The sequence below is a fragment of the Argentina anserina genome, chromosome 2 (genome assembly GCF_933775445.1).
Source record: "Argentina anserina chromosome 2, drPotAnse1.1, whole genome shotgun sequence".
NCBI lineage: Eukaryota > Viridiplantae > Streptophyta > Magnoliopsida > Rosales > Rosaceae > Argentina > Argentina anserina.
In genome coordinates this window covers 2561257-2586094 of record NC_065873.1, presented here as the reverse complement: position 1 = coordinate 2586094, position 24838 = coordinate 2561257, and the positions used below count along the sequence as shown (strand labels likewise).

Below are 24838 nucleotides of genomic sequence, written 5' to 3'. Positions count from 1 at the left end.
CTATAAAAATAAAAGCAATTCATTATTTTCTTTTCGTAATAATTAAAATAGAGTTGTTTTACAAACCCTATTAACAACGTGAACTGAAGAAGACAAGAAGACACCACCATCTTTTACCTCCCAACCCCCAATTCTCAATATCATATACGACTATACGTACCTTCCTCCCTCTTCTCCCAATTATAATATTTCATTTTCCTAATTTTCTTTACTTGAAAAGTGAGTAAGCAATGACGATTAGAATATATATCTCGTGATGTTGGGAATGATTTTTCATTATTAGACTCTTCTAATAATAATTAATTAAAGTTGATGTATTTTATTGATTATAATTGGTTGTTCGAACAATTACTTATTCGAATAAATTAGTTTAAAACTAATATTTTGTAAAATCTTATTTATAGTTGAGCAAAGAATACATGTTTAGCAACGTAAGAAAATTCTTATGAAACAAATGTGGAATTCAAAATAAATAATGAGATACAAAATAAATAAAAAATGAAAAATTGAGGTCAGTGATAAAAAATGAAATAACTAATTGAAATATAAATTAATAAAATATTCAAGGTTTTCCTCCCTTCCTATCTTACGGTTTACTTAGCGTGCAGTGCTTAGGGATGCCTGGAGTTCGCCGGTCACGTAGGGAGATGCGCAAAGCTAGGGAGGAGGCCGACCGTAGACACAGGGGGATGGAGGAGCGTTGTGCCGCCGTTGTGCAGCTGCTCCGGTCACTCTCGGTGACCTCACTCAAGCGTTCTCTTATCTAGGTGTTCATCTCCAAGCACAGGTGGACCGCTTCCAAAATCTTCACAACTCAGGGCATGAGAGCATCTCTGCTCAATTGTCAAGGCTTGAAACGGCAGTGGGGGTTCTAACTGATCTGCGCCTAGAGTCTCAGGCAATGTTATCCAGGCAGTTTGCGCCACCGACTTCACCTCATGTTGTTGCTGCAGGGAACTCATATGGTTCCTCATCTAGCTTCTCGAGCTCCTTCCATTCCAATCCTCCACCTCCTCCACTTCCTCAAGAAGGCAGTGCTCTTTGGAACGCTATTGCTGTGGATAGGGAGGCAAGGGCAGCCAGGGAGATCCGTGCTACTCGTACTGCTTGGAGGGCTGCTCATGATCATCTACAAATCGCTCCTCCCCCTGTCCCAGATCCTATGCCTCAAGAACCACACCATGAACCAGCAAACGGTCTTGCTCCGCCGGAAAATGGAGAGATCGCTATGCATGAGTGGACAAACTTCAATTCTATCGGTGGCCGCCGTCAGAGTGGACGATTGGCAAATCGTCGTGGTGGCTAGGGGTGTTTCCGTGTCATGCATTCTGCTCCTTTGTCCTTCATCAACTTAGGGGGAGAAATCTAGTACAAGCATGCATTATAGCTTTATGTTTCTAGTTTCGTTTTGAACTATTGTCTCTTGCATGAGACTAAGACCTTAGTTGCTTTGGTGTAATAAGTTGTATGCACAAGTTTCCGTGTTACGACCCTAAAATTTTGAGTATGAAACTCAAATTTCGAAATCATGAAAAACACTAAAACAATCTCAATAAATCGAAATCATTTTAAATATCACAGCGGATCATTTCTGAGTTCAAAATACAACTCAGTCAAACCGATAATTACAAAACTAAATTTATAATTCAACATTATAACAATGGAAATGTATAAATCCTCACATAAATCCACACAAAATCCTCACAAGGAAATCAACACAAAGTCCTCACCACAAGATGGAAATAAATAACTTTAAGTCATCTGAGCGGTTCGTCGATTTGCGCTAATCCTGTGATAACCCTATATTTTTCGGAACTATATTTGGTTTTGATTTGAATTCTATAAGTTATGAAATTCAATTTAAAATGAATTTGGTTGTTTGCGACTTTACGAAACGGAAACGGAAACGTTCTCGGAACGTTTAATTAGAAAAACGTTACGTTTCCGCAACGAATATATCGAATTATATTCCGTCGCTCGGTCGCGAAAACTCCCTTCACGAAAATTGTAGAGATCGTCGATACGAGTTCGTGGACGCGTCACGCGTTCGAATCGGAGGTCGTACGTGAAAGTTATTAACGTCGGAAGTTAGTTTTCGATTTTGGAAACGAGTATAAAAAGGACATTTTTGTGATTAGGGTTTCCATTTCTGGAAACCCCTTTTCTCTCTCTCTCCTCTCTCCGCCTTCCTCTCCCTCTCACCCGATCTTCCTTCTCTCTCTCTCGGCTTCACCACCGATCTCCCATCTCAGGGAGACGTGGCCCTCACCGCCGGCCTAGAAGGCATCGCACCACCCCCCGTAGGCGACCCCGAGGTGGACGCACCCTCTCACGCCGCGCCGGAGCTCCACCAACGCCTCCAAGTTGCTGCGTTTTCCTCTGCCGTGTCAAAGCCTATCTCCGGTGGTTTCCAAGCTCGATTGAGGTGGGGGTTAGCCTAATTAGGTTGTTGTGATGCTTGATTGTTGATTTATGGTTGTTTGGTTTCGATTTGGAGGAGATCGGAGGAGGTGGGATTTGGGGGAGATGCCGCCGCCTTGGGCGGCACTTGTGAGGGCGTGGAGGGGTCTAAGGACGGCGTGAGGCCGTGGGGTGGAAGAGGGGGAAGAAATGAGGGATTTTGGGGCGGCGGTGGCGTGCTACGCGCCGAACTTAGGCTCGGTGCGTGTGCCCCACGCGCCGTCACGTGCGGCGGCGCGTGAACAGTAAATTCAAACAGTAAATTGTAAAACTTATTTTTTACGACGGTTAATGTGAAAATGTGATTTACGTACGGTAAATGTAAATTTTATTTTACATACAGTAAATGTAAATGTAAATTACTTTCAGTAAATGTAAAAGTAATTTTCAAAAAACGTAATTCAGTATTTTTATTTACTTAGACAGTATTTACATTTGAATAGTATTTGTACGTATAGAAATACGTAAACAGTATGTACACGTACATGGATACGTAATTGATGTGTATTTGGACATAAATACGTGAATAGTAAATACGTGAACAATAACCTCGTGAACAGTAATTTTGTAAAACCAGAAATTGCTGAACAGTAACTTATTATTACTGTTTCGGCAGTTAAGGTTTACGAAACGATTCTAAATTTTTTTCTTATTTTTTCAAGGTGATTAATAAATCAAGGAAAGGAATTATCTTAGGAAATTGTGGAATTACGCACGAGATTATAAGGTGAGTAAAATCTCACATATTTACGAATATACCCTTGTGGAGATTTCAATATTTTGCAAGAGTTTTTAAATATTGAAATACGACATGTATATGATATAGTGGAATATATATATATTTGTATAAATGGTAAATAAGTACATATATATATATATATAGTTTGCTATATTATATACTGTTATGAATTCATTGTGAATATGTCATTTTGATGACGAGATTTATATACCGAGCATGTGATTTAATTTGTACAATATGAGGTGTGATTATTGTATGTGGTTTTAATATGGTGTTTGTTAAAACATTTTGTCTTCGGACGTGTTTGGCATGTCGGTACCTAGCCTTTGGCCGAGCGAAAGTTACGATACATTTAGAGCTCTAGTCTGTCTGCCGGAGTACTGCATGTGAGCTATCAGATGGGTTATCGGCTCATGAGTATTCATATTTTTAGATGTTGGGTAGTAGAAGGTTGCCCAATATCGGCGGTGTACTACGTGAGGGGTAACAGTTGTGTACCAGCGTTCATTAGTACCGTATTATAAATGCATTTGGGTAACCAGAAGGATTGCCCAATTTCTCATGAGCACTTCATTTCACATTTTTTGGGACAACCAGATGGGCCGTCTATTTACTCATGAGTACATTTATATTTGTTGATTTGTGGATTTTCGTATAAATTGATATGCGAGTTATATTTTCATTTTACTCATACGAGCTGTAAAGCTTACCGGGTTTGTGGTTACAATCCCGGTGCACCAATTCAATGGTGTAGGGGATAATTCCGCAGGTGTTGATTAGTGGAAATCGAGGGACAACTCTGAAGACTCGAAGTTGTTCATTATCCTGTTTGCGGTGAGGTTTTATTGTGGATTGTGTGAGAATTTGTGAGGATCTATTTGTGGGTTTTGTGAGTGATTGTGAGGATTATTACATTTCCATTTTTTTGTAATGTTGGATTATAAATTTGGTTTGTAATAATTGGTTTGTCTGAGTTGTATTGTGAACTCAGTAATTGATCCGCTGTGGCATTTGAAATGATTTCGATTCATTGAGATTGTTTTGGTGTTTCACGACTTTGGAATTTTGAGTTTTTATGCTCGAAATTTTAGGGTCGTTACAAATCCACACCTACGGTGTTATCCCTTACACCATCGAATAGGTGCACCGGGATTGTAAACACAAACCCGGTAAGCTTTACAGTTCGTATGAGTAAAACAACAATGTAACTCGCATATCAATATATATACGAAAATCCACAAATCAATAAATATAAATGCACTCATGACTCATTAGATGGCCCATCTGGTTGTCTAATAATGTGAAAATATATGTACTTATGAGAATTAGGCAACCCCTCTGTTTACCCAAATGCATTTATAATACGGGTACTCATGAGCACTGATACACCTCTTTTACCCCTCATGAAGTACGCCGCCGACATTGGACAACCATCTGTCATCCAATATCAAAATATATGGGTACTCATAAGCCGCTAACCCATCTGTTACCTCATATGCAGTACCCCGGCAGACAAACTAGAGCTCTAATTGTATCGTAACTTTCGCCCGGCCAAAGGCTAGGTTCCGATATGCTAAACACGTCTGAAGACTGGTCCGAAGACATAAACACGTCCGAAGATAAAACTCGTCCGAAGACATAAAACACATCCGAAGACATAAACTCGTCCGAAGACATAAACTCATCTGAAGACATAAAACACGTCCGAAGACATAAAACTCGTCCGAAGACATAACTCGTCCGAAGACATAAAACTCGTCCGAAGACAAAACGTTTTAACAAATCTCATTGTTAAAACCACGTACAATAATCATCATGTCATATTGTACAAATCGAATCACATGCTCGATATATAAATCTCATCACCAAAATGAACATATTCAACACGAAATCGTGACAGTATATAATATAGCAAACTATATATATGTGTCTATTTACCATTTATATAAATATATATTCCACTATATCATATACATGTCATATTTCATTCTTTAAAATTCTGCATAATCTTGAATCTCCGGAAGGGTAGATTCGTAAATGTGAGATTTTACTCACCTTATAATCTCGAGCGTAATTCCACAATTCCGAAAGTAATTCTTTTACTTGAATTATCGATCACCTTGAAAAGATAAGAAAAGAATTTAGAATCGTTACGTAAACCTTAAATGCCGAAACAGTAATAAAATGTTACTGTTCAGCAATTTCTGGTTTTACTATTCACGTAATTACTATTCACATATTACTTTACAAATACACATCAATTACGTATTCATGTATAATTCATACTCTTCACGTATTTCTTAACGTATACATACTATTCACAGTAATTACTGGCTAGTAAATAATAATTACCGATTTACCCTTCTGAAATTACTTTTACATTTACTGAATATAATTTACATTTACATTTACTGTACGTAAAATAAATTTACATTTACAGTACGTAAATCACTTTTTACATCCATCGAACGTAAAAATAATTTTTTTTTCAAAATTACCGTTTGAATTAACTATTCACTCGCCGCCGCACGTGGCGGTGTGTGGGGTACACACGCCACCTCTGGCGACCGCGCGTGGCGCTCATGCGCCACTCACTGTGGCAGCGTATGGGGCCCACGCGCCGAGCCAAAGACCAGCGCGTAGACACGCCACCGCTGCCCCATTTCTCCTCCTTTCTTCTCCCTCTTCCTCCCCACGGCCTCACGCCTCCTCTAAACTACCACACGCACTCACACGCGCCGCCTAAGGCGGCGGTGTTCACCCCTCCACCTCCTCCTCCGATCCTCCTCCGATCTCCTTCTAAATCACTCCGTTTCAAACCCAAATTCACCAACAACAATCACCACAACCAATTTAATCAAATTCTCACCTAATTAACGTCTTGGAAGCGCCGGAGCTCGTCGGACCGGCAGTGCTCGATTCGTGGTGAGGAGCGGCGCGGCGTTGAGTTTCCCCTCCGATCGTTGGTGGTACTGAGGTTGAAGAGCGGTGGAGATGCTCTTACCTTGAACCCTAGCTTCGTCAGAGGAAGCTTGGGCGGCGGCGGTTTATTGCAGAAGACGCAGGAGCTGGGCGTAGCTTCTCGGCGATGAAGGAGGTCGCGTCTTGCCCAGGAGAGGGAGGGGTCGAGCTCGCAGTGGCTTAGAGAGTGGCGGTGTGAGCCACAGAGGCCGGAGCTACCAGATCGCGACGGAGGATTTTCTGAGGGAGAGAGAGAGAGAGAGAGAGGTGAGGGGGCGGGGTGAAGGGTTTCCATTTTCCCTCAATTTTTCCTTTTATACCATTTTCCAAATCGAAAACTAACTTCTGTCGTTAATCTGATTCGAATGCGTGACGTGTCCACAAACTCATATCGATGAGCTCTACAAACTTTCGTGAAGGAAGTTTTCGCAAACGAGTGACGGAATAAAAGTCGATACTCACGTAGCGGAAACGTAACGTTGTTTCTAAATAAACGTTCCTATAATGTTTCCGTTTTCGATTTCCGACGTCGCAAAGCGACACAAACACATTTAATGACTTTCACAAACTTTATAAACTTAGAAACAATTCATTAATTCGTTCCGAAAAATCGGGTTATTACACTCCGGATCAATCATGTCTGTCCCACTTGTCGACAGCCTAATGCTCCATCTAGCTAGCTGACCAGCTGCATTGGTACTACCTTGTTTTGATTTCCATGTTTTTGCTCGTGAAGAACTTTGTGCCCTTGATAAGAGATGTATGCGTTCTGGCCATGTAGATAAAGGGAAATGCAAATATTGCATAGCTTGATGGCGGTTTGGTAATGCTAACCATTGTTTGGTAAATAATTCTTGCGTGTATCTTGATAATAAATTACATGAATCTGTTTATAGCCTGGCATGCATGGTGTTTAATCTACTTTGCACTTTTACTGTCAATCTAAATCTACATTACATGTATGGTGTTTAATCTTCTCATATACGTAAAACGGGTGATTTCCCACTGAGTACGTAGGTGCAGGGCCAAAAGGAGAATCTGGATGTCATGACAAGAAACCATGCCAGTTTCCTTTTGTTTGAGCACTGCCGAGGAAGTTCGGCCCATATTCGACTATATTTGTAGTGTACATTCCCTTGTGGAATAGTCTCATATAGGCTGATTTTAGCGGATTGTCATGCAGTTGGTCTGTTTTGATTTAGATTACAAGCAGAATGGTGATTATGAGTCAGAAATTCGTTCTTCTGAATTTAGATTACATAGCTGTAATGCTGTAATGTACAACGTTGAATAGTCTCTTTCTACTCTGCACTTTTACGTATGAACGTCGTGCCTAGTTTAAGGTTATGAAATATGCTGGGATCCGTACTATGCCTCAGTCATCATGGCATATGAGTATGGCATCATGAATTTATAACCTTATATATTAGACGTATAGACATGGTCATTTCTTCGCATGCTGAAGAAACAGTAGTGCTTGATCATATATATATAGGCCAGGGTGCACACATTCATGATCCATGATAATGGTAGCTAGCTACCACCCAAAGTTGAATTACAAGCTAGTAGAATCTTGATGGATTTTCAATACGAAGCTACCTCCCAAACTTGAATTACAAGCTAGTATGCACACATTGGTCTATATACAATCCGTTTCCAAGTTTTGGGTCTAGTTGCTTACTTTATGCACAAGAAATCATTTTGTCCATGATCGATCCTAAGCACACATATTGAAGTATTCTAGTGTTCAAAGCTGGTAGACTACGTTGAGATGCTGCATTTCTTGAAGACGAGAATGTTATTCTTTATGGCAACGGCTGCAATGCACCGTTACTTGAAGAAGCCTTTCTTTTGTCGTATTACGTGGCACACTTTCATTGGTTGGGACTAAAAGTTTTGCTCCACGTGGGCTGCCTCTATTGTTTGTCGGCGCGGCTTGTGCGAGCCGAGTCTAGTTGGGTAAAATTTGTGATGGAGGACAGTAAGACAAGGATGTGAGAGAAGCTTCAACATTAGATCTTTTTGTACAGTTTAATGAAAGCATCATTTCGAATTTCAGATCTAGAATTGGGTAAGATGCTTTAGTAGAGGGTATCAGGGGTGGAAGGAGTTCATGAGACGATCGAAGAGATGGCGCCGCCGCACCAGTGACCTCAACCCTTTTAGCCCCCACATCAGAACCACCGTCTCACAATCGCAGACGGAATCATTCTTCAATTTTCACAAATCCACCGCGATCTCTCTGTTTCCCAGATCGAGATGCACATCGGGTCTCTTCGTAAAAGGTCAGTAATCGTGGCCGGGAGGCGTAGGGTCTGATTGAATGCACTCTTCGTAAGAGCCGCCAATTTCTTCAATTTATGGAAATCATGGCCGATGGGGAGGTTGCAGCTCAATGAGGTGTCGCCGCCCCCTACTTCGTCGACTCGCTCTTCAACCGCATTGTCCTTTCTAAAACGACGTATGGTTCTGCCTCTTCCTTCAATCCTTCTTTGTTAACATTAATGTTGTTAAAGATATCATTTGTTATGTTTTCAGTTACGATAGGTTGAGCTTGGATCAGCAGACTTTGAAAAAACAATGCTCGTGTCATGGAGTGGGTAATTTCAAACTTTAATTGATTTTGTTCAACATGGTATCAAATTTTTTGTTACCTGAGGTTTTTTGCCCATCAATTTTGAAATTTTGTTCAACATTGAACAAAACATAAACCTGATATTGAAATTTTGTTCAACGTTGAACAAATCAACTTTATCTGATTTTGTTCAACATGGTATCAAATTTTCACATAGGCTTTGCTATGATTGTGTTTCACCTTGTGAATATTATTTGTTGATGATGGTGTTCAGGTTTATGGTTTGGATTCAGAGTTTGGTCAGTTTAGAACATAACTTAAATATTGCGTGCAAATTACTTGTTATTATTAGTGTGCTCATTTCTGGTTCTTAGAGATTAAATTGAATGACAGAAGGGTGTTAATGAGTCTTGGAAAAGTAGTATGCATGCACATGTTAAATAGATGTCAGAACCAATGCAAGGAATTAGTGCTGGTTTGTTTCCTCATAAATTCGGATGTCAACTTGTTGGCTGAAGGTTATATTCAACTTAGTCTATAAATGGTTTTAATACTACATCGGATTAACTGATTTAAATGTTAAATAAGTTTCTTGCTCTTAATTGTTAGGACTTGTTGCAAATTGCAGTGAAAACTCCAACTCCAACTATAAACATTCAGTTAGAAACATGTGAGTGGATTGTATCCGCAGGGGAAATCACAGCCAGACTTTGATTTCACACTCCACGCACTTTCATGTTAAGGCTACTGTAATGCAAATCTATGGTAACTTGGTTAAAAGTTTGACTGAACTTTGTGGGGCACCCGCATATTGATCAACTATTATTTTGCATCTAATGTGAAGTCTACTTCTAATAGCAAAGTCAATTAACATAGTAGATGTGAGTTTGCTCAAATATTAGTAGCTGGTATGGTACATAATCTTTCAGAGAACTCAAAAGTAAAGTGTATTTCTCAGTCCATGTCATTAATGTCAAAATAGTGTTCCCTTTTTAACTGTCTATATTTATTATTCACGCAGCTCTGTTTCTATACTCTTATAATCATCCCTTTGAAGTTGTTATTTTATAGTCTATCTTTTGCGTCTCACTTTGTAACATACAATGTATCTTTTGCAAGCATAAGATATGCAAGGAGCGTCACAAAATTCTGATGTATTTGAATACTGCTGATGGGGCTGACAGTGCCAAAGAGTTAGGTTCATCTTAGCCATATCATTGGCAGTTCGAAGGCAGGGATTTTTTTTATAATTCATCCTCTTCATAATTCTTCATTTGAAGTACAGCTAGCAAAATGTTGGTTCTAACTAACATGTTATAGTATGAGAACTACATGTTATAGTTCTAACTAAGCTACGTTTGCTCATTAGTGTTTATGTATCCAGGGTACTGCCAGACAGTTATGTCAGCGTTTGCAAGAGCCAACAAAAGAGCGAAAGAGGATACTCTTAAATCTCATTTTGAAAGGATGATCAAGATTGGGCAGGAAAAAGTCGCTATTGGATATTTATAAGTAGCTTCCGTCTCTATACAATTACAAAGCCTCGCATTTTGAAAGGTTGCAAATTTGTTGTATAAGTGGCTGCCGTCTTGATGTAATTTAGACGACACAGTTCACAACCATAAAATTGCACCAAAGGCTAGCTATCAAATAAACTATGCATCACACAGATCACCTAAACACATCAACAGTTGCTTCCATAATGATCAAGAGATCCAAAAGAACCTGAAATAATTTTGATTACATCCTTGCATAAAAACGTGCAATCTACTTGAGCTAGGTAGAGTGGAAACAAGAGTAGCATAAATGCATACATTCAACAGTTGCTTCCATAATGATCAAGAGATCCAAAAAAGAACCTGAAATAATTTTGATTACATCCTTGCATAAAAACGTGCAATCTACTTGAGCTAGGTAGAGTGGAAACAAGAGTAGCATAATGCATAAAATTCAACATGTTCAAAAGCAGTTCTTAAGGGCTGCTATACTCATGCCCGATACTCGTTCAGCTCGAACTGTATCACAAAGGGATAACAGTCGCTACCAAAAAATAGCACTTAGATGACAACAATAATTTGTTAGCTAAGGCCATATTTTCGTCGTCTAAAGCCTTAAGATGACGAAAACATCGTCGTCTAACTTCCATCAACTAGTTGTTGTCACTCGAGTACTTAAATGACGAAATGAAAGGAATGTAAGTCTACAACTACTAAGTTGAAGTGGCTAAAGTACTCGCGTTGTTGATTTGTAAACCGTGTTCGAGTCTCAACGACTCCCCACCTTTTTCTTTTTTTTTCCCAAGTTTGATAATTATGTCAGCTTGATAATCTAAAAAAAGAAGAAGAGAGAAATAAAAATGAAGGGTTTCTTTTCAAACATAAAACTTCCCCAAACAATATATTTATAGCTGGTAGTGCTTTATTTTTAACAAATATTCAGTCAATAGTAATTAATTAAATTTATTTTCTAATTTCATAAAAATTGTGGATTCTTTATTTTAATAATATAAAAATTAAACAACAAATAATTTTGATAAAAATTATAGAACAATAAGTAACTAATTTGAACAAATTGACAGGATCTAACTTGTGCAGTCATCACCAAGATTCTATTTGGTTTATAATGTGACACCTTAGTATAAAACATTACATAAATGTTATGATATATTAGTGGACGATTTGTTGATGAACAATCTAAGTTCGTTGTATTATCAATCAAACCGTTATATGTAATCGCTACATATATTTAGGCACCCTATAAAAATTTGGTCACATTTGAACAATGTAAGTCTCATCATTTAACCCGCAGAGGCCCGCAATTTCGACGGGCTTTTACCCAGCCCGGCTCGCGAGAAAGCCCGTTAAAGCCCGCTTCTGTGGGTAGAGGGTCGGGCTTAAATTAGAGCTGTGAAACCCGACCCGACCCGACCCGTGGGCCTGGCCCGCCAAAAGCCCGTAAGACCTAGCCCGTAAAATCCCGCCAAATAATAAAATGTTATACATACATATTTTATTAGGTTTAAAATAAAACTATCGCATTATGAAGCAACTATATTAAGGAAACTTATCGGGATCTATCGATACCAGTCGATATGATTGGTATATATATTTAGTGACGCTGTAAAAAATTTCTCGCAAATCTTATTTTGAAACAACCAAATTATATAAGATAAATTATAACAGCAAAAGGATTTAAAAAAAAAAAAGATCGAAGGGCCTGGATTAAAATGTTTGCGCCTTACTTGAAAATGAAGGAATTATAGATATATTGACATGCAAGGGCAATGGAGCTAGGGGCGCAATACATTAGAGACTAATTGAGTTGTGAAGAGGAGCCCCACCTAAATCATAAATTGAAATAGGAATAACATCACATTTGACTTCCTTCATATAAGTAACACCTAACAAAGCATGGTTGAGATTGGTTTGTTTAAATTTTCTCCCCATAAAAACTTATATGAAGAAAACTTATCAGGATCGATCGAAACCGGCAGATGTGATCGGTATATATTTTTAGTTACCCTATAAAAATTTCATCAAATTCGGATCTCGTTTGACCGTCGGAATACCCGTTAAACCGAAAACACCACTAATATGTTCTAAGGGAGGACCCATTACAAATATGCGAATGCCGAAAGCCGTTTGCATATATGAAATCAGCTAATTTTGGTTACCTATTATGCGCGGTCGCACTGAATAAATCTATTTGGGAAAGCTCCGGTCAATGGGGTTTCAATATGTCAAAACGCCTCTTTTTTAGTTGAGCGTTGGTACTAACGGTCAAATCATGTCCAAAACGGATGAAATTTTTACGGGGTCCCTAAATATATATACCGATCACATATGCCGGTGTCGATCGACTATATTTCGAACTAGAGTTGGCGATCGCCTAAGTGTCAACTAATGTATCATAACCTTTATATTAGGTTTATAATAAAACTATCACATTATGAAGCGACTATATGTAGGAAACTTCTTGGGATTGATCGACACCGGCAGATCTGATCGGTATATATATTTAGTGACCCTATAAAAATTTCATCCAATTCGGCCCTCGTTTGACCGTCGGAATTTCCGTTAAACCGAAAACACCACTAATATGTTCTAAGGGAGGACCCATTACAAAGATGCGAATGCCGAAAGCCGTTTGCATATATGAAATCAGCTAATTTTGGTTACCTATTATGCGCGGTCGCACTGGATAAATCTATTTGGCAAAGCCCCGGTTAATGGGGTTTCAACCTCTTTTTTAGTTGAGCGTTGGTACTAACGGTCAAACCATGTCCAAAACGGATGAAATTTTTACGGGGTCCCTAAATATATATACCGATCACATCTGCCAATGTCTATCGACCATATTTCGAACTAGAGTTGCGATCGTCTAAGTGTCAACTAGTGTATCATAACCTTTATATTAGGTTTATAATAAAACTATCACATTATGAAGCGACTATATGTAGAAAACTTCTCGGGATCGATTGACACTGGCAGATGTGATTGGTATATATATTTAGTGACCCTGTAAAAATTTCATCCAATTCGGACCTCGTTTGACCGTCAGAATTTCCATTAAACAGAAAACACCACTAATATGTTCTAAGGGAGGACCCATTACAAAGATGCGAATGCCGAAAGCCGTTTGCATATATGAAATCAGCTAATTTTGGTTACCTATTATGCGCGGTCGCACTGAATAAATCTATTTGGGAAAGCCCCGGTTAATGGGGTTTCAATATGTCAAAACGCCTCTTTTTTAGTTGACCGTTGATACTAACGGTCAAACCATGTCCAAAACGGACGAAATTTTTACGGGGTCCCTAAATATATATACCGATCACATCTGCCGGTGTCGATCGACCATATTTCGAAACTATAATTTATTTGTAACTTTTTTTATAATGTTTTTTAACAATTCTTTTATTATTCTAAACCCTTAAATAAAAGCATTATGTTTTTTTTCTAATACAAGCCCTCAAGGCCCGGCCCGGCCCGCAAAACACGCTTTAGGTGGGCGGGCTTAGATTTTCATATTTGTGAAAATACACTGCTCCGCCCAGCTTGTTACTTATTTAACTGTACTAAGGCCCGACCCGTTGATGAGCCTTACATGATGAGCCGATAATAGTTAAATTTGAGATGGATAATGAAGACAATGTCTCAATATGAGAGTAGAGAGGAAGATAATACGTATTTTAAATATAAGTTGTATTTCATTAGTTTTGAGAGCCTTGTACATTGATACGTACTGTTGAGTTGAACAATGTATGGGCGCTTTCATCTTCTATGGTTCATTTACAATCTAGACTTGTTGTTTTACTTTTCTTCTAGTTTTTATCTCAAATATGAAATGATATATCCATTTTAAAACAAATCATGCAGAGTAATTGAATTGAACATATCAAACGAAAGTTGTAGCAATTTTGAATTGAGTTCACGACAATACGCATACACTGAGCAATAGTATCTCAGTATGGTACATATAAAAGTCCTCGTGCTGGTAGTTTTTTATTTTTTACTGTTACCATATTACAAAATGGTTATATTCCAAATTCATCCGACAAATTGATGGTTACGAACGACGTGGGATGCGAGGTTTGAACTTAATACAACATGGTATAAAACTGATGTCGGCATCATCGTCACGGGCTGTATTTCCCCTTGAAGGTCGACCGACTTGCGTGGAACCTACCACATTCTTCCAGTAGTTTACACCATCCATCACATCGGCGAGACACTCATTGTAGGGGTTGTTCACAATTTCAAGTGCAAGTTTGATCCTCTGATCACCAGAATTGAACTGCAAAATTAATGGCACAAACTCTGTAATAAATGAAAAGGGGACATAACAAACATATGTGGATAGGAAAACAAATTATCAACAGTTATCTGACACTTACCCCATCATGCCAGTAGTCTCCATAATGTTGCATATTCCTAACTGTGAAAATCCCTGAGTCAAATTCGTTAGATTGAGTGGGGTTTATTTCAGGATATATGATACGGTACGACTCTAGTTTAGACAAAAGCAATGGATAACACTTCAGTTCACTTGCAAAAACCCTTTGGAGGAGACCCATCTGTGCAATAAACAAGGTCACGATAAGTATAACCACCATACATGCCTTAGTTTTCAATATTAAAAAAAAACAATATAGAGAAGCAATTTTTATAAATTCACCAAGTGTATAATACACTGTAAACTACCACGGACGCGACGCATTCCTCCTGGCGCAGCTTGGCTGAGGTGTCTGGAATGCTGTCCCATATCTCACATTCACCCTCTACAATATTGGCAACAACAAGAAACCAGTGCTGGACTGCAACATCATTTATGGGAATAAATATCTGCAGATTAAACAAATGGTTGGACTTCAATATTAACAAACTACACGATTGCACAAGATTTTAGTCAAAAAATTTATAGCGTGGTAACCTTATTGCATGTACGTAGCCGGTTATGGTATTTACGCAGTTTGCATAAGCTGATGGTCGAAGATAGGTGTGCTTCCACACAATTGTCCGGTACGACTTGATGTGCCCGCTCCTGCATCAAATATTCCATCACGCTAAATATTCACATGCTGGAGAACATTAACAAATATTGAAAACAACAGTTGGTAAGGACAAAGAAAAGGATACAAAGTTCCCTCAGTATCAATGTAAGCAACCTTTCCATTCCCTCCATGCATGTGAGTAGGAAGTTGAAAAGTATAGAACATGATATTTGAATAAAACTGCAGATTTCAGTAAGGAAATCTTAGGCTTGCTGCTAGATTATTATGTTAAAAAGACCAGATATATATGGGATGCAAATTTTGAAAAATCAATAATGTCATTCCACTTCACTTGGCAAGGTATTGCAGCAGTCCAAAACCCACAATTACCACTTTCGGTTACCATGCTTCATATTGGAGTCTATAATTTCTCTTTAAACCAAACTGAGTATTTGTAAGATGACAGAAATTCACAGTCAACATAAACTTAACATTTCAATACTCAAACGCCAGACTTCTAAGGAAACACCACAACGAAACTTTACAGAATGATGGCATGATTTCCAGAATGTTAAGACAATCCTTACTTGAGGCAAAGACAAACCTGTGTAGTTACGCAGAGTGTGAGCAAGCTGTGTCTGGACTTGTATGCATTTTCACAAGAATCATTGATCAATCTTCACAAATTACTGCAGCAAGATTAATAAGTTACTACTTTAAATACCAGACCAAGGTGGACAAAGAACTCACCCATGTAGGTTCAAGACCCACCAGGCCGCACGCACGGTGCAACCGTGAGAAATAGCAACGATTCCAATGGAATCCGAGGACCAGGCTGTTTCAGATCAAAATCAATAATATATGGAATTTGGGATCACAACCAACTTTTAATTACTTAATATTTTTGCAAACATTCATCAATTTTAATTAAAAGAAATAAACTTTTTATTAACCAAGAGTTCCCACTTAGCAGAGCACTTTTAAAGCCTGCACCTTTCTTTCCACATAACCAATATTCTCCTTCCACCATTGAAGAAAAATATTAGAATGATGGGGGAGCAAAAGGAAAAGGCAAAGATTGGTATGACTAAAAATTAAGATGGTGAGGTTTGCATGTTGCTTACAAGATTAGCAAACTCTTCTTGAATGTCACAAGAGATCGAAAATGAAATAACCAAAGGCAAAAGGAAGAAGAGGAAGGACAAGTTACCTTCATACCAGGCAATTTTGAATCTGTTGGCGGAAGTAACTGTTTTCATAGACCAAGTGCGACACCTGTTTCTGCAACCTATCGGTTTCCTCTATCAAAAGCTTGTTCATTGCCGTCAGCTTTCTGTTCACCGTTTGCAAACTTGAAGCCTCTTTCCTCTGCTTCTCTCTACACCAGTAAATGAACCAAACAAAAACATATAAACAACAAAGATCGATCACGAAGTTCTTCACGTTTTCAGATAGCAATTTCGAGCACTAACCACTATCTTCTCGGCAGCCTCACATATCTTATCAACTTTGGCCCCAGATAAACCTTTGATTCCTGTCAAGTTCTGCCAAACAACAACCACAATCAAAAAATTCAACTCGAAACTTATACCGTGTTGAAAAATTAGAGGCGAATTCGCTATATACCTTCTTGGTGTGCATCATCAGGCCATTGCAGGTATAGATCCCTGCGTCCTGAAGCTTCTTAACATCTCTGGCATTGATTCAACAAAACTAGAGAAACTAGCAAAATCGGCCGGAAATCTGAAGATCTGCTGAGACGGCGGCTCCTCAAATAGAGAGAGAGGACCTGGGCAGTGGAGCAGATGATAGAGGCGGTGGAGAGACGGCGATGGGGGCAGATAAGACTTGGTTTTGGGTACTGAATTCGATGGTGTGGTGGTTTGCAGAGATAGTGGCCGGAGACGAAATTCTCGACATTGGCATGCAGAAGGAAGAAGAAAGACGAAGTCGAGGAGGAAGGAGGTGCGCGCAGAGGATGAACAAAATGGAGAGGGAGAGAGAGAGAGAGAGAGAGGAGGAGGAAAGAGAAGAAGAAATGAAATTAGGGTTGTCCGAAATGAGAGTAAAGGCTCCAAATCTTCTCCCCCACACCTCGCCCCTCATCTTACTGTCCTCGATCCCAGTTATTAACCCGCTCCAGTCGGCTCGCACAAGCCGCGCCGACAGAAAAAACCATTCAAGTTTTGAGGACGAGGCACCCCGCGTGGGGGCGAAATTTTTTGGTCCAAACCAATCACAGAGTGCCACGTAATACGACAAAAGAAGGTGGTAACGGTGCATTCGAGAACTCGCCATTCTTTATACCCAAAAGAGTTGTTTGCTGGGTACGTTTTGTAAACAATCGTCTGAGTGTAAATTAATATTTAAATTGTTTATTTCGACAAATATATAAATATATGCATGGCAGCAAGGACGTACTATAATGCTGAGATGTCTAGATTAAGAAGACGATTGAGATTGAGGTAAGCCTGTGAAACAAATCAATGATGTATAAGCTTTGTTCAATAAATATATCGATTGAATCATATCATTCATATGATATGGATTATTTTATCTCATCATTAACACAAACGTAACCATATATAGCACAAATCTTTCCTGAAGCCACATGATATTCAATGTTCATAATGTACAATCGATTTTTTTTATCAATAAAAAAGGAGGCTACGTGTTAAATTACCTTCGTTCCAATAAACTAGGTTTGTAGTTTATCACTTTATCAACTACGTACAATAAGTTGTGCAGTTTGTGAGGACCGTGTCAAAGTTGGACTAGGGCTCCTTTCCTTTTGAAACCCGGAAACTTAGTTCGATTTGGAATATGATCGAATGCATAAATTATAAGAGCTAGGGTATCCTGGCCGTCATGCATCTATGACGGTTGCTGGTGTACGTTTCCTTTCTTACGGCGGCCTCGCTACGTACTCAAGTAGTTTGCTAAGGCGATGGACGACATGTATGCGAGCGATGATGGTTATGGAACCACAGAGTGGGACGATGAAGAAGCAATTAACTTTGATGAAGATCTTCTGGTAGATGATAAAGTCGATGACTTTGGTGAGAGTAAGTCTCGGCAGGAAAATTATCTTGTTTTGAATGAAGAAGAAATTGCAAAACTTCAAGATACTTATATTACAGAAGTCTCTACTGTTCTCTCCATATCGAAATCCGATGCATGCTTACTGCTTCCTTACTTTCATTGGAGGGTTGAAGATATTAAGGATGAATGGTTTGCCGATGAAGATAAAGTTAGAGAAAAGGCAGGTTTGTTGGCAGAACCTGTAGTTGAACATGATGCTTGGGCAAATTTAAGAATTCCTTGCGGAATTTGTTTTGAAGAGTACAACGATCATAGTTTTATATTGTCTGCCTCTTGTGGTCATCCTTTTTGTCGAGATTGCTGGGCAGGTTATATTAGCACAACAATTAGTGACGGTGGTCCGGCGTGTTTGAGGCTAAGGTGTCCTGAACCATCATGTAGTGCAGCAGTTGGTCCTGATTTGATCCAAAAGGTGTTGTTGAACTCAAATCGAGGAGCTGAGCATGGCAAATACAAGACCTATCTGTTAAGATCTTACGTTGAAGATCATAGGAAGATCAAGTGGTGTCCCGCCCCAGAATGTAACTGCGCAATTCAGTTTGATGCTCTGGGCGGAACGGTGTCGTATGATGTATCATGTCTTTGCTTGCATAGCTATTGCTGGAGTTGCACGGAGGAGAATCACCGTCCGGTGGATTGCGAGACTGTGAGGAAGTGGATTTTAAAGAACAAAGAAGATTCTGAAAATGCGCATTGGATGATAAATAATTCCAAGCCTTGCCCCAAGTGTAAAAGACCAATTGAGAAGAACCAAGGCTGTAATCACATGAGGTGCAGACCTCCCTGTGGGTACCAGTTTTGCTGGTTATGCCTCGGGCCAAATTTTAATTACAAAGGTTGCAATTGCAATAGCTTTAAGGGGGGCTCAGTTGGTAATATTCCCGAGACATCTACTAGTAGGGATGAGAGGGCAAAGAAGAAGGCAAATATGTTTTTAGAGAGATACTTTCATTACCTTGAGCGGTGGGATAACAATGGTAAATCAAAGAAAAAAGCTCAAGAGGATTTCGATAAGGTGAAGACCGATCACATTAAGCAACTTGGAGCGATACATGGAAACACAAAAGAGCATGAATACGATTTTATCATAGAGGCCTGGCAACAGATTATTGAGTGCAGGCAAGTATTGCGATGGACTTATGCATATGGCTACTACATGCCTGAGGATGCTCATTCTATGAGGCACCTATTCGAGTTCTTGCAAGGCCATGCTGAGTTCAGCCTTGAAAGGCTTCACAATTGCGCCGAGAGCGAACTGCAACAGTTCCTAGTCTCAACATCATCATCATCGTCATCATCATCATTTGCAGCTACTGACGAATTCAAAAAATTTAAAACAAAACTCGTGGGACTGACAAAGGTGACCAGAACTTATTTCGAAAAGTTGATTACTGCATTGGAGCAGGGGCTTCCGGAGACGAGCCGTTATGGAACTGGAGCTGCTTATGAGGAGATGGATTGGACGTGTGACCGATGTACCGCCATCAATGTAGGGTCTGCCGTTACCTGTCAAGTATGCTCTGAGGAAAATCAACAAGGATACTGGTCTTGTGACCGATGTACGTTATTGAATCCGGTGACTTTAACGAGGTGTAGTATGTGTAATGAGGCCGATGCTGATGAGGGTGGGGCAGTTTAGCCTATGAGCGAGGTCAGTTGGATTGTTAAAACGAGCAAGTTAGTTTCTGGTTATTTATATTTACAGATCATTAGGTTCACAACTTCCTTTGTGGGAGCATTTGCTCTGGTCCAGTTCAACGTTCAAGCAAAAAAAAAATTAAACAGTGAATAACCATTTAGTCCAAATAAAATGTTGACACGTGTCCTCTGACAGGTTTAGACCACGATGGTCTTGGACCATTCTAGAACACACCTCCTTTGTGGATCTAAAACGATCGGTAAACATGTTGAGTTTGATCAGTTTATGTTATCAATACTAGTCATTACACGATGCATGTGTAGGAGTTTCTTTAATTTTTTTATTTTTTTTTGGTGGAGGAAAAATAAGATGTGAGATTGTGTGTAGTTATGAGAAACAGATTGATAATTTTTCAGTTTTTTTTTTAATTATAGTTATTTTTTTATTTACCGTTATAGCTTTTATATATTAAAAGCTGTTTTGAACTATTTTATGGTGCCATATTTGTGGTTCTTAGCAGTGCTACAATGCAATAGATATTATCAAGCAAAGTACTCCTCTTCTTGTGTCTTGAAACCTTAAAATCTCTTTGAGTAACTGTTCGTATATGATTTCTTAGATGATGTGTTATACTTCTCTTATACAGATCAAGGAAGAGAATAGAGTGCTGATGTTATTGACAAAATATGGTGTGTTTGTTATATTTTCAGTACACATTTCTTCTCTTTATTACAAATCATACGAATCTTTTTTTTAATGACTTATAAAGTAGACCCATTAGGCGAGAGATGAACTCCTACCGTAGCTATTAATAATATTTGGACAGTACACCAATGAGCGACATATGGCTTGAACCTTGTTATGTCATACAACCATGCTCAATGAGGACAACTTGAATAATACCAGGATTACCAAGCGCATCAACTATCCAATACTTATCAAAGAAAGATTTACTAGCTAGCCAGGGTAGCTAATATATAGCTACGCCATTAACTTCTCCATAAACATATCTAAGAGCGATAAACTCTAAACTCTATGATACCAATAGTCTGCAAGAATAACTCGTCTGAGATCGAAGTCCTCATCATTACAATCTTCTCTTTTATATTTTTGTATTTTCAGTGGATTATTCTCATATTCTTGAATCCTTTCTTTCTTAGAAAAAATGTGTGTGTATATATATATATATATATCATCTATGTATCATTTTCTGAAAATAAAACTCATGGACTCTAAACAACAGTCTGTTTAAAAACCATGATAACTCTATCAGAGTTTTGAGGCAATTTTGTGACGAAATGTTAGATGCAACTCCAAATACTCAAAAGGAAAAATGGCCTAATAAAGCATGGATCTCTTTGTATGTGTTTGGTTTGAGTCTAGTAGATGTCTCGATCACACACATCACATTCAGGATTTTGATGGCCTGAAAATTGTCACCATAAGTAAAAAAGTAAAATGAGAAACTTACCCCAAGGTCTGTATAAACTTTTACTATTTTACCCTGACAAAAATAGGATTAAGGCGGGCTCAGACCACTTCCTCATCCTCACTCTCTCTCTCTCACTCACTCTATCCTTTTCCAACACACAAAACGACATGGCGTTGTCCACCGGCCTCATCTCCTCCACCGCCACCTTCCTCTCCGGCGACTCCTCCTCATCGCCGCTGCCGCTGTCCAAGCCTTCTCTCACCGCCGCTCTTAGGTTCTCCCACCCCAACTTCCCTGCCAGCCTCCGCATGGCCCGCACCCCAACCCTCGTCGCCGCCGTGTCGAAGCAGGCCGCCACCACCCCAAGGGAGCCACGTGGCATCATGAAGCCGCGCAAGGTGTCGCCGGAGATGCAGGCCCTTGTCGGCGTCCCTGAGATTTCTCGCACCCAGGCTCTCAAGGTCATCTGGGCCCACATTAAGGGCAACAATCTTCAGGTCTAACCCTGGTTTTTCCTTCCTAAAGTTTCAGTCTTTGTCAGATTTTTGAGTACCCTTTTGGTTTTTTTAGGGGTTTTGTGTGCAATTGTGTGGATAAGGTTGTGTCAGAGTGTATGAAGTGTGAGACTTTGTTGTTTTTTTATTGATGAAATTGGTTGTTGTGTTTGTATTATAACTATTGTTGTAGTTTTTGATTGGATAAGGTGGTGGTGACATAGATGAAATGTGGTTCTTTTAGTTTAGGTTGTGTGATGAGGTTTTTGGAGGGTTTAGTATTTGAATGTGGCGCCTTTATGTATGGATAAGGTTGTGTAGGCATAGATGAAATGAGAGTATGTGTGTTTACTTATGGCAAGTATTTATTGGTTTTACATGGATCTGTATGTGTGGGATGTGCTACCTTAATGTGTGACCGTTGGGTTTAGTTGTTTATAGTTTTGGAAAGTTCAATTCTGATGTGTGTTTAGATGGAGGAATATGCTGATGTCAGATGGATGACATTATGGTTTAGTGAAAAGCGTTATATTTTATTAGTACCTGGATTGGTTTTTTGGTGGTTTGGTTTGCTTGTTAGTTGCTGTTCTCATGTGATTGGGCTGGAATAAGGCTGTCTGTATGCGAGTGTAATATGTTTCCTCTAACTTGGTTTCAGAATGTTTTTGTTTTGGCTTTTGGGTACGTCTCTAATGTTGAATTTGTATGTTTCTCGATCTATGAAGAATTACACTGTACTATGAAGAAGATGTCCTTTTGCTGAATCATTTTAAACTTTTTCAAAGCACGGTGTTATAAAAGTGATCAAAATGCATTCTTTATTTTCAAAGAAAAATCTTCTCATAGGTTCATTAGTAGAGTTTCAAAAGTAACTTCTGATTATAACTGCATAGTTTTGAAAAGTGATTTATCCAACTTGTACTGATATTTATGTTTAAGTTACACTTAGTGTGCTGATTATGCAGTTATGTCTGTTTGTAGGCTGGTTGTTGCATAGTTGGACTTTGCCAAAGTCCTGCATGCTGTATTACATAAAATAATTTGCAGCACAAGGGTCATGAACAGTAATCAGTATCGAAATAGACTAGAATCTTTTGAAGTTCTCTTGTATCTGGGTTACTACATGGACTCCTAAAAAGGACACCAGAGATTAATAAGAGAGTTTCTTCACTAATATTTGTGCAAGTTATAATTTACACTAGCATGTTGGTCATTTGATCATCTAAGTTCAAAGCTTCAAAAGGAAACAATGACTAGAAAAAGAGATCTAAAACTTTCTTAGGTTTCGACTTTCTGATGTGATTCTCTGCAAGTCTTTCTCATAAACTCATGTTTGGTTATTTGTGGAATGGAATTTGCTAATTAATATTGTCTGTAGCGTTATCCCTAGCTTGTAGTTTCTATCTTTGTGACATAGCATCCCAATGGATGACATTTTGAAGATAGCATAGGAAGCTTGATGAACATATTGCATTTACTGTAAGACTCTCATCTGCAAATTTGCGTGTTGCTAGTGTTCAGTTAGTGCTTATAGCTCTTGCTAACTCATCTTTCACCTGTGAGGACCTGTTCTTTGCTTATGCATTCAACAAACTCCCTGTGCGTGATAAATTACTTCCGTTCCTGCTTTTTCACTTTTAATTTTGCTCTGTTGGCCTGCTTGCATCTCCTTCTCTACCAAGCTTGCTAATTCTTAAGTCCTTTTTTTAAAGATCATTTAGTGGTTTTCATGAAACTAAATGCATCTTATAGTTGGGATTCTAATTATGTGTCATCCTACTTGTCTATGAACATCTCTGTAGTTTAAATCACTTAGTTGCGGCTTAGTTTCCTATGGTGATTTTTGCATTTTAATAAATGTAGCTACTTTTGCCCCGTTCCTCGTGATTATTTCTCTATTTCTGTGCTAACTAAGTTAATTTTTATCTCACTGACTTGGTTTTGCGCATCATTCTTTCTAGGACCCTGAAAACAAGAGGATCATCATTTGTGATGACAAGCTGAAGAAGATATTTGCAGGCAAGGACCGTGTTGGCTTTCTTGAGGTTGCTGGACTCATCACCCCACATTTCCTCTGATCCAGACTGGGAGAGCAAACTTGAGCCGTGGGCTGTTTATGCAGCAAACATTTTGAATCTGGGGTTTTGTTTTGGTTGATGGTAGTAACAATGCTGCAACAGTAGGCGTTTAAGTGCATGTTTTGTATCTAAGGAACTAGCTTTAGTTAGAGGTCTTAATTACTTTTGGATTCCTTATCGGTCGCATTTATTCTAGCTAAATGCAATTACGAGGTACTGTCGGTTGCATTGAATTAAGTTTCAAGTTTAATGGAATCATTATCTAAGAATTTTAGATCTTGTCATCTGCATGAGATTCGATTTGAACATTATCAAGAGTTTTCATTATGGTCCGTAGCTTGTATTTCGATGCTGATTGAGCATGTCCTAAAGCTTTCAGCTAAACCGGCCAACAAGGTATTATCACTTCAAATCCAAAATATGTCAAATTAAGCCGCTGTTCAACTTCGCCATATCTAGATTTTTATTCAAAATACTACTTAAGTATTAAAATCTGTAGTTCTGAAATTAAAAAAACAAAAATCATTTGCTTGAACACAACCTTCTGTACTGTCCCAACTTCATGTTCTCTATAAGTTCCTCCTCTGACTATCATTTTGATTTTGTGGAGTCCATAGCACTTCTGCTACCCAGATCAGTACAATGCAACATAGTCTCTAATAGCCAGATAAATCTCTGACTACAAACAACATTAATCTCTCATGTAAAAGAATCCATAATCTCAATACCTCTGTTTTGGTTTCGGATAACACCCCAATACAAAACAACAAACCCAAATCTAAAACAAAATGAGGTATCTATACCTAGTGCTGGTTGAAACTTAGCCCAAACAAAACCAAAAGTGAGGTATTTATCTATGCCCCCA

The 24838-nt window shown here is 38.8% G+C and overlaps 3 protein-coding genes and 1 long non-coding RNA gene across 4 annotated transcripts; 3 read left to right on the top strand and 1 right to left on the bottom strand.

Moving 5' to 3' along the window:
• Positions 1 to 8177: 8177 nt before the first annotated feature.
• Positions 8178 to 10415, top strand: LOC126782998 (uncharacterized). The gene is made up of 2 exons (XR_007670830.1): positions 8178 to 8621; positions 8699 to 10415. It is a non-coding gene; the product is annotated as an uncharacterized LOC126782998 (long non-coding RNA).
• A 3717-nt stretch (positions 10416 to 14132) lies between these two features.
• LOC126782844 (uncharacterized) lies at positions 14133 to 15894 on the bottom strand. The gene is made up of 5 exons (XM_050508171.1): positions 15833 to 15894; positions 15168 to 15278; positions 14927 to 15079; positions 14632 to 14811; positions 14133 to 14531 (listed from the first exon to the last, which is right to left on the bottom strand). The coding sequence occupies exons 4-5, from the start codon at positions 14809 to 14811 to the stop codon at positions 14304 to 14306; spliced, it is 408 nt and encodes a 135-aa protein (XP_050364128.1). The 5' UTR covers positions 14927 to 15079; positions 15168 to 15278; positions 15833 to 15894; the 3' UTR covers positions 14133 to 14303.
• Positions 15895 to 18175: 2281 nt separating this feature from the next.
• LOC126782450 (probable E3 ubiquitin-protein ligase ARI8) lies at positions 18176 to 19969 on the top strand. The gene has a single exon (XM_050507700.1). It carries the CDS (start codon positions 18176 to 18178, stop codon positions 19967 to 19969), a length of 1794 nt encoding a protein of 597 aa, XP_050363657.1.
• A 1554-nt stretch (positions 19970 to 21523) lies between these two features.
• LOC126783354 (uncharacterized) lies at positions 21524 to 24305 on the top strand. The gene is made up of 2 exons (XM_050508811.1): positions 21524 to 21898; positions 23857 to 24305. The coding sequence occupies exons 1-2, from the start codon at positions 21569 to 21571 to the stop codon at positions 23971 to 23973; spliced, it is 447 nt and encodes a 148-aa protein (XP_050364768.1). The 5' UTR covers positions 21524 to 21568; the 3' UTR covers positions 23974 to 24305.
• Positions 24306 to 24838: the final 533 nt, after the last annotated feature.